The 9,598-nt window shown below is 39.4% G+C and overlaps 2 protein-coding genes across 6 annotated transcripts in view; one reads left to right on the forward strand and one right to left on the reverse strand.

The window, feature by feature from the left end:
• Positions 1-3,275, forward strand: part of TPP2 (tripeptidyl peptidase 2) — a 71,191-nt gene extending 67,916 nt beyond the window's left edge. For all 5 annotated transcript variants that reach the window (XM_040624343.1, XM_040624357.1, XM_040624351.1 and 2 more), the window contains 2 exons: positions 312-431; positions 2,336-3,275. In XM_040624343.1, coding sequence (XP_040480277.1) covers positions 312-431; positions 2,336-2,425 — 210 coding nt within the window. In that variant the 3' untranslated portion in view covers positions 2,426-3,275. The remainder of the gene's footprint in view (positions 1-311; positions 432-2,335) is intronic.
• Positions 3,276-9,048: 5,773 nt separating this feature from the next.
• Positions 9,049-9,598, reverse strand: part of METTL21C (methyltransferase like 21C) — a 7,703-nt gene continuing 7,153 nt past the window's right edge. Inside the window, exon 4 of the mRNA XM_008684986.1 lies at positions 9,049-9,443. Within this exon, the coding sequence (XP_008683208.1) occupies positions 9,049-9,443 (395 nt within the window). The remainder of the gene's footprint in view (positions 9,444-9,598) is intronic.

Genomic DNA, 9,598 nt, shown 5'->3' on the forward strand with positions numbered 1-9,598 from the left:
CTCTGTAGTTTTGTGCTGCTATCCTTACTTGCATTTTTGTGATCATGTATGTTAGCTCCCCTTTGCATAAAGAGGTGTTTTGGTATAGATTCCAAGAGCCTAGTGATTTATCACAGTTTATTTTTTCCCCCAAATAAGTTGTAGAATATTCAACTTTTGTTCTTTCAAGACATCTTTGAAATTTGCTTGATGTAAAATGTTCATTTTAAAAGCTGCACTTCTGTTAAGGCCTTAATGTTTTCATTATTAAAGCTATAAGCCATAAAATGTAAATATTTCATAGATAAGCCTTATCTTGTTTTACATTATAGGTTTTAACATTTGCATACAAGCATGCATTAGTACATAAATTGTATGGGAGAGGCCTTAAATTTGCAACTAAACTTGTGGAAGAAAAACCAACAAAAGAAAACTGGAAAAATTGTATTCAAGTAAGTGATATTAAATTGTCACTGTTAAGTGTCACCTAAATATCGCGTAGTGATCAGATAGCTAAAAGCTTTATTATAGTGATTTAGCGATACTGACTTTATCTTGACTGATTACTACTCTCATTCGTGTAACGTGAACTATAAAATAAAAGCATGAGAGACAGTCAATAAGCTCTTTACATTTTTTAAACTTTTCTTATTATTAAATTTTTAAAACTCCTGTCCAGAGAACTTATACTTAGCCTCAAATGTTTTCAACATAAGCAAAATGCATTAGGAAGTTTAGATGTATAGTCAGAAGACTGAGTTTACTTTATGAAGGAGACAAAAATCATTCCTTTTAAATACATGTTGGCTCAATTCTAAAATGTTTGAACGTTTAGAGTTTTATTTGATTTTATTCTTCATTTGCAACGATAGGCCATTTTGTGATTTTTACCACATATCATATTATGTGCAGAGAAATTCTGTGGTTGATGTTAGAAACATTAGATAAGAAATTCTAGTCTTTCAAGTTAATTGTCAAGTGTGAAAACTTAAGTCCACAGAAATCGTCGTGGCCTCATCTTGTCTCTGGACGCGCACAGTTGGTTTGTGCCTAAATGGCATATGAGGTTGGGTAGGTATCTTGGTCATGCCAAATGTGGCCAAGGTCTGGTGTCTCTATTTAAGGTATTCTTTGGATGTGAAACTGATCAGTAAGTTCCTGGGGAAGTTTTTTGTAACTAAAGTATAGGTTATCTTCCCTCTTAGACCTTTTCTGTGTACCTTCACTGGTCAGTCAAATTGTAAGACATTTTAAATTAGCATCTTCAGATCTTTGAATAGGTTAAGAGAACTCTTTCTGGAACTAATCGTTAATGTGTGTAATGTGATTCTCATCACGTCGACTCTGATCTGTGAGCTCTTACATCAGTAAAGCCAGTGACTGGCCTAGATGTTCACATCAGGGGATGTTTTGTCACTTGTGTCCCCTCCACTCTGTTCCTGTACTGTCTGTTCTCCACACCACAGCTGGAGAAGATGGCTTTAGACACCTCCTGGTGAAGCCCCATCACATTTAGGATAAAATTCAAACTGCTTCCGTGGCTCCTGCCTTCCTTCCCAGCCCCATCCCTTGTCACGCTTCCCAGATTGGCTCTGCATCCCTCACGTGTGCCCTCTCTGCTTGGCTGAAACAGCCACCATGCCCCTCCCCGCCACTTTCCACCCCTTTCCACCCCTTCCCGCCCAGGGGCCTCACTAGTCCAGCCATATGGAGAGCTCTTCCCCAGATTGTCAGAGTAGGTTTCTTCTTCAAATCTCCGCTTAAATGTCACCTCCTTGGAGGTTCCATTCTTGACCATCTTATTTCCCCAATCACTGTTATCTCATCAGGTTTTATTTTTATTGTATTACTTGATATATACAGCTGAATTACTTATTCATTTATTCATCTGTTCATTGATTTGCTTATTTATTCTTTGGTTCTCCTGAATAGAACACAACTTTCCTGCAAGTGGGAAGTGAGTTTGTTCAGTGCTGTTTTCCCGATGTCTAGAATAGTGTTTGGCTTACGGTCAGACTAAGAAAGAAAGAAAGAAAGGCAACTGGTTTGGTAGGAAGGAGGGGAGCAAGTAAGTCGGAGTGAAGGAAGAAAGGAAGACAAAAAGGTTAGTAAAAGACAGGAAAGAAGGAAGGTTGGCCGGGATGGTCATAATCACCAGTAGAGGTTGGTCAGTAGGAAAGCAGATAGGTTAGTTGATGGTAACATCAGTTGGTAGGAAGGGTGGTTGGTGGGTGGGTTGGATAGAAGGAAAGTTCTGCATGCCACTGCTTTATTATTACTAAATAACAAAATTTACTCTAAATATTGAGCTTAAAAAATCTGTTCTTTAATAATATATTTTTGTGTTTTGTTATAGCTGATGAAGTTACTTGGATGGACCCATTGTGCATCTTTTACTGAAAACTGGCTCCCCATCATGTATCCTCCTGATTATTGTGTATTCTAAAATAGGAAACAAGACTTTAAATTTTAAAAAAGAAAGTTTTATAGTGAATGGATATAAAAACAAATTTGTGGCATTTTTAGTCTAATGCATGTTTTCATCCGCTATCAAATACTGATTATTAAAATGATGTGTATTTATCAGAGAATTTGCTGGCGTGTGGCTTAATACATGTAAATCTAGACCTCTGACATCATGGTGTTTTTTTAATGCCTCACATTGCTGGCAGCGGGCTGTGCCCTGACTGCCAGCACCAAGGACTTTCAGTTGGGTTGCAGCTATTACATGCATGATCAGTTTTGAACAGTTGACTTTTAACTGCAAACCTGTAAAATTCTATTTTTTATTTTATAAATGAACAGGGTTTTAACATGCTCAACTTTAATTTTTTCAATTGTATGAAGGCCTTAAAAAGCTACATTAAGCGTAGCTAAAATTATTTATTGGACTAAAAAGTAACACAACTTCATTTCCAGATTTTTTTTTTTTTTTTGCAAAAGTTTACACTCAATTAAGGGGAAAAAATAAAACCGGCACAAATAAATGTGTGGCAATTGCTGGAGCATAACTGCTTCACTAAATCTAAATCTTCATCTTGGCGTTATTTCGGGTCGATCATTTTTAACATCCTCTTGACATGCAGAGCATCAGAATGAACTAATAATACATGTATAAGTGCCAGACAGCTTAATCTTTATCAGGTATTGTAAAGATACACATATGGTATGTTTATTAAAGTTGAAATAATGTAAAACACGTGAATAAATGTGCAAAACCAAGATCACAGTATATACCATATGCATTCTGATACCTTAATTTTTTTTATAAATAATAAAAGTGAATATTGAAGCTTCTTAAAGTTGGTCTTAATTTTTCATAAATAAAATTTGGGGTTAGAACAGAAATAATACATTAAATCAAGAGACAAAAATTTCAACATGAGGTAATTTATTTTATATTTCCTATAGGCTTGCATTTATTTGAATATATTGCCAATTCTTGTGTGATTAACTTTTGTGTATGTTTTTGGCTTTTTATTATTTTTATCTTTCTGGCTACTATACTTGCTTCTCTCATCCTTCCTCCATAAAATAAAAAGACACACATAGACAATATTGAAAAGCTTCTACTCACTGACAGCAAATGTGTTTGTGTGTGTGTATGGTTTTCAAATCTTGTTCCCTTAGAATTTACTATTATAAAAGACCTACCAGTTAATCTTATCTAGTCTCTCATAACTACTTTTTGGTTATTGACCCCTTTAGATGATAAAAACATTAGAGCCTTTTTGGAAAAAATACAGATATGCATGTAAACATTTTGCATATAGTTTCTGAGCCATCTAGAATTTAAAGTGCAACCACGAACAACCACATGCATGTTCTCTCACAAACACACGTACTTTCATCCTCAGTCATACAGGTTCCCATGTATACATGTTCATTTAGTGAGGAAATTGAGAGGCTCAGAAAGGGTAGGGTGACTGACCGACTGGTTAATTATTAATTATAGAATCCGTTCTATAACGCAGGTTTTGCCATTCCTAGTGCGTGCTGCTTGCTTGCACAGAGCTCCAGGGGCAGCCAGAGGTGAAAGCTCGGGTCCTTCTCAGGTTCTTCATGAGGATGTGTGCAGCTCTAGGATGTGCATGGCCTTCTGGATACCAGGTTTCAAAGCCCCTGTGAACATTTCGTTTCCCAGCTTTTCCTTTTAAGCCTTTGGATTAGCCCCAGCTGTGCACCATCTCAGGCAGCCACAAAATTACACAATTGCCTGTAATCATCTAGACAAACACCCCCTCGGGAAAAGGCCCCTCAGCCTGAGAGCGAGCTGAGTCTAGTAAAATGAAGGCTTTGCCCGTGGGGTTTTCTAGGGAACAACCATCACAAGCTTGGGAGAACCTCCCACCCCTGTTGGGCTCCCTCCAGTGATTGCCAGGCTGCTGGTTTTCCAGGCAACTCATGGTGCTGGAGATGGGATGGAACAGGGCAGTTTGGAACATCACAAAGTATGCTGTTTGTGCTGACATTTGGTCATCTTACTTGAGTAAACACACTTCAGCTTGCTCCAGGCCTTTGGTTAGTTTCCACATTTCTGAAAAAAAGTTGCCTCAGAATTTTTGCCAGTTTTCTCATTGCTTTAGAAAGGAGAAAATCCTTACAAGTGCTTTTTCACTGGCAAAATGGGTCCCCAATTTTCATGGACATCACACTTTTTTTTAAGCACATGAATTTAGCATCCAATTTTAATATAAATTTAAGGTTAGAAACTTTCTGGTAGTACATTTATTTTGAAGGACTATCTTCTGAGTTAGGTGAAGATACAATTAATTCTTGGATCCTTCAAATACGACTTATTTTTATATAAAAGCACCATCATTCCAGAGCTCCCTGATTTCTTACTTTCTCCCTCAGGTTTTGGTCTTTGTGCTATATTTTTTAATGTGGAAGAAGAATTCAGCCCCTGGTGGATTTTGGATACACTCTTGAAGAACAATGTGGAGCCCCAGGTACAGGGAGCAGCTGGGCCCTCCCAACAGGCCAGCTAGTGGCACCCTGCATGTATGTGATGCTGTGAGTTGGGGGCCTCCTAGCCCCCCTCTCGCTGGTACTAGAAAGCAAACAAGAGAGCTGTGTGTTTTCAGGGGGAGGTAGTGAAATAATGGAGCTTTTAAATAGTACATTCGGTAAAGCCTGAATATTTTCAGGCAAGTTTGGGTGTTGTTTTTTGTTTTTTAAGGCTCAAGCCACTTCCTGGTTCTCGATTGTAACAAAAACTTCTCTAATTACTACTTTTCTCTTGGGGCTAAAGTCTTCCATAGATGGTAAAATTTTAATACGAAGTTGCAGATACATCCGCAGATTGGCAAAATCTGCTTTGCACGGTGATTTCTGAAAGATCAGCTCCATCAGTGGAACCCATGGTGAGCGCCCCTGACTTGGTGGCTATCTTGTCAGCCTCTGCTTTCTGTCCAGATCACACTGCTTCCATGGTGACAGCTGAACCTGAATCAGCTCTAGAAGAAAGTGTCCTCAGTAAAATCATCACTGGTAATATAGGATGTAAAACGGTTCTTTAAAAAGCCAGGGACAGGGATGCCTGGCTGGCTCAGTCCCCTAAGCGCCTACCTTCAGCTCAGGTCATGATCCCAGGGTCCTGGGATGGAGCCCTGCATCAGGCTCCCTGCTCAGTGGGGAGTTAGCTTCTCCCTCTGCCCCTCCCCCTGGTCATTCTCTCTCTCTCAAATAAATAAATAAAATCTTAAAAAAAAAAAAAAAAGGCTGAGGACAGTTTTCCTGTTTCTGGTAATGGACAATTTTTGTACCACATGCACTGAAGACAACTGAAAGAGCTAGGTACTTCTTAAACATTAGAGATGGTACAGAGCGTGTGCTCAGCACAAGTCACTGGACCCTTTCTAGTGACAGCTCCCCACTTGTCATCTGTAGGAGCTTTGCCATCATGGGATTTCTCACCCCCCCCCCCTTGGATAACTTGTCTTCACCCTGGAAGAGCATGGCCCGGTCCCCTCCTTCCCACTTGGTCCCTCTCCTCCTTCCCCACTCTGATGAAGAAATGTCTGGACCGGATGGCTGAATCCCAGCCCGGCTCTCTCTAGTCCTGGCTCGTGCCCTGATGAGCCCCATCACTTGACCTCTACAGGTCTCATCCAGAAAATTCAGGTGGTATATTCAGTGTGTCTATTCCAACTCAAAATTTATTGAATCTTAATTGACTTGAGTCTTCCTCTGCAGTGTTTCATTCTCTGTGCTCTTTACTGCCTAGCATTAAAAGGTATGTTTTTGTCTTTCTCTGTAGGATCTAAGTCAGAGAAGCATGCATAGAGATGGAAAGGAGGGATCCTTTTCATTCCCCCAATCTTCAGAAAAAACTCAACAGAGACTTCCTTAAGGAATAAGAAAGTAAGAATAAGCTCTGAACTTTGTTAGTCTGAATGTAGTTAAAGGAGGAAAAAACTGGATTAGTCATTATGAAGGAGGAAGCTGGGAAAGAAGTGGGAGGTGTAAGTACTGCTCTCCGGTGAAGGGCCCAGGGTGTCTCACCCGCAGGAGGGCCTTCCCGGAGCCCGTGGGCGGGCAGCCGGCAGGGCAAGATGCAGAGACGGTCTACCGTGCTGCGCACTGCGTGGCAACAGGCCAGTTGCCCCCTCCTGCAAAGGTCTCGTGTTACTGTCATTTAGAACGCGTGCTTTTGTGAGACGATTTCAAAGAATTAACAAGCAAGTGTAAAATTTATTAAAGCCATGTCCTCTCAAGGGTCAAACATGAATAATTATAGTTCCAGGATCAAGGACAGATGTCCAGGACTGCCTGCATTTCCAGTCATGACATGAAAGTTCTAGAATCTGACTATGCCAAGCCCTATCCAAAATGTGAGTAGAATATAAAGCGGCTGGAAAGATCTTCTATAACTTTCATCTTATGTGTGATTTTAAAAGGTACTAACCTATATGCCTCAGTGATCTGCCTATCAAGCTACCTCAAAACTCGGTGGCTTCTAACGACAATAATTTCTTTTCACTCATGAGTATAACTTGGCTGGAGTTTGGTTCAAGCTGGGCTTGCCCTGGGTGGTCCCAGAGCTGAGTCATTAAAATGTACAATTTACAGGAAGAACAGGGTGAAGGGACATTTTGAAGGATACCCTGGTGATGCCGTCAGCATAACACAACAGGTAGAAATGCCGCAGGACAGGCAACTTGCATTCTTCAGCAGATAAATGGCCAGAGGAAAAAGTAAGAGGGAGGGAGGAGCTATAGGTCGAAAGAGACTTCAGATACATGCCAGCCAATCAGTGAATCCAACGCGGACCTCATCTGGGTCCTGATTCAGACAAACTCTAAAAATAAATGTCATGACATTTAGGAGACAAATAGAAATTGGAACCCTAGATTTTTCAATATATTAATATGTAATACTAAATTACTTAGTATAAAATTTTATATTACATAAAATATATTTTTAAATGTGATAAAGTATTTTGGTTATGTGTTTTATATATATCTGAACCAAATCTACAGAAGAAAGGATATCTATTATTTCCTTCTAATTAATACAGAATTGGAGAAGTAGGTGGAGGTACAGATAAAAACAAGATTTGCCAGGAGTTGAAAATCCATATGGGGGTGGGGTCATGATTCTTTCATCTACTTACTTATGGAGCATTATTGAATTATAGTTGCCATACAATAAACTGCACATGTTTAAATATATGATTCATCTACTTCCAATATATTTAAGTTTTCCTATAAAAGTTTGAAGACAAAGAGTCTTCATAATTATAATCAATCTGGCTTTTCTGAAAGGGCAGACCTGTATCCATTTAGAACATAATGAAATAAGCATATGATCATCCTATCCTTTTGTCCTGGATATGTGAAAGAAATCCACTTACAAGTCTAAGAAGAGATTTAGGGGTCAGTTCCCATGCTGTAATATCACTGAGCTTTATATATTGACATTTGGCAACCTTGCTAAACTCAAGAATTCCAGTAGTTCCACTGTAGCTTATTCACAGTCCCAGGAGTCAGCAAACCAGAGCCTACACATTTAATCCGATCCATAGCCTGCCTTTCTGCAGGGTCCCCAAGCTGAGAGTGGGTCTTGAATTTTTGTAAATGGCTGTAAATATGTATATAATACACATATGCTGTAGAAACAGTGTGTGGCCTGAAGATATTTATTAGCTGGCCCTTTACAGAAAAGGTTTGCTGACCCTGGCTTCCATAAACAATCCTATCATCCACAAATAGTGTCCCTTTTCTTGCGTCCGAAATGTGCGTGTTTTATTCATTTGCTTTCCCACATTGGCTAAAGCCCCTAGTATAATGCTGAGAAATGGTGGTGGCTGGATTTTTTATTGTTTTCCCCTATCAGAGAAGAAGCTTTTAACATTTTATAATCATGATTTGTTTTAGATTTTTTATAGTCTTTATCAAAACAAACAAATTCCATTCTTTCCTACTTTTCTAGAAATTTTAATCATAAATTTGTTGGGGGGGAAACAAACAATCCAGAAATCTAACTTGAAATGATCCCAGCAATTCATTGGCACGGAAGTAGGGTATTTGTAGGCTGGATTCTCTTAGGAAATTCCTACACAACATCCATTTCCTTATTCCAGTACCATTCCCGTATTCTTCATTTTTAATCCATGTGAAGCCTGTTATTGTTTTCTGTCACTCGGTAGCCTCTCCTTTTGCCACAGCTAAATCTGCTGCAGCTAAATTCTTCAAAGTTAAGGTAGAAGGACCCTTTCAAGCTCAGTTTCAAAAAGCATGTGACCAAAGCGTATTGACAAATTTGCAGTCGAACAACGGGGAAATCCATGAATTTATTATATAAAGTTTATTAAACAATTGAGACTTTTTGGAAGCCAACACAGCTACTTTTATGTTTTCAATATTACTCTTTGTAGATATTTAGATTAACCAGGTGATTGTAAATAGGTTATTTTAGAAAGCTGCTGTAACATTAAATTAGTTTGTTCTAGGCACACCAGTCGTTTTAATGCACCACCCCCTCAACCTCACAAAAAGTCTTTTGTTGACAAGTTCTAACACTGCTCAAAAGACACACTAATGTTTCGAAGGCATTCTGCTTAATTTAGTCCCATTTTAGTATTCCTTTGAAAACTTTGACTGATGACTCTGGAAATTCAGCCACGAGTGTTGTGTCAAAAAGTTGCTTGAATTTATCCAAGAATTCGTAATCGGTGCTGAACCTGAATTTGTTGGCCCAAAGCAACACCGTCCCTGGCTGACAAAGGTATGCCATGGTGGCGAGCAGCTTGTCCAGGAAGTAGTGGTGGTAGACCACGTCTGAGGCCAGAACATAGTCGTAATAAAACGTCGACTTGGGGAAGTGCTGCTCCAGGCTCTCTCCCCAAACCAGCTCTCTCACTTCCGGCAGATGCGCTGCACGTTTTAATGTGTTCTTCAAAAGATTGTATTGAAGGTTTCCTAGGACATCAGGCAAATCCGTTGCTGTGACTTGAGCTCCTAAGAGATAAAGAGAAAAGTTGTAATAACTACCTGAAAACATGCAGCCACGGTAGACATAGACACTCAGGGAGACACAAGAAATGAAACTGGGCTTCTCAGTTTTGTCTGCATTGACACGTGGGCTGGACATACTTGACCCAATCCCACCAGAT

This window comes from Ursus maritimus, unplaced genomic scaffold (assembly GCF_017311325.1).
Source record: "Ursus maritimus isolate PB19 unplaced genomic scaffold, ASM1731132v1 scaffold_10, whole genome shotgun sequence".
NCBI classification, from domain to species: Eukaryota; Metazoa; Chordata; class Mammalia; order Carnivora; family Ursidae; genus Ursus; species Ursus maritimus.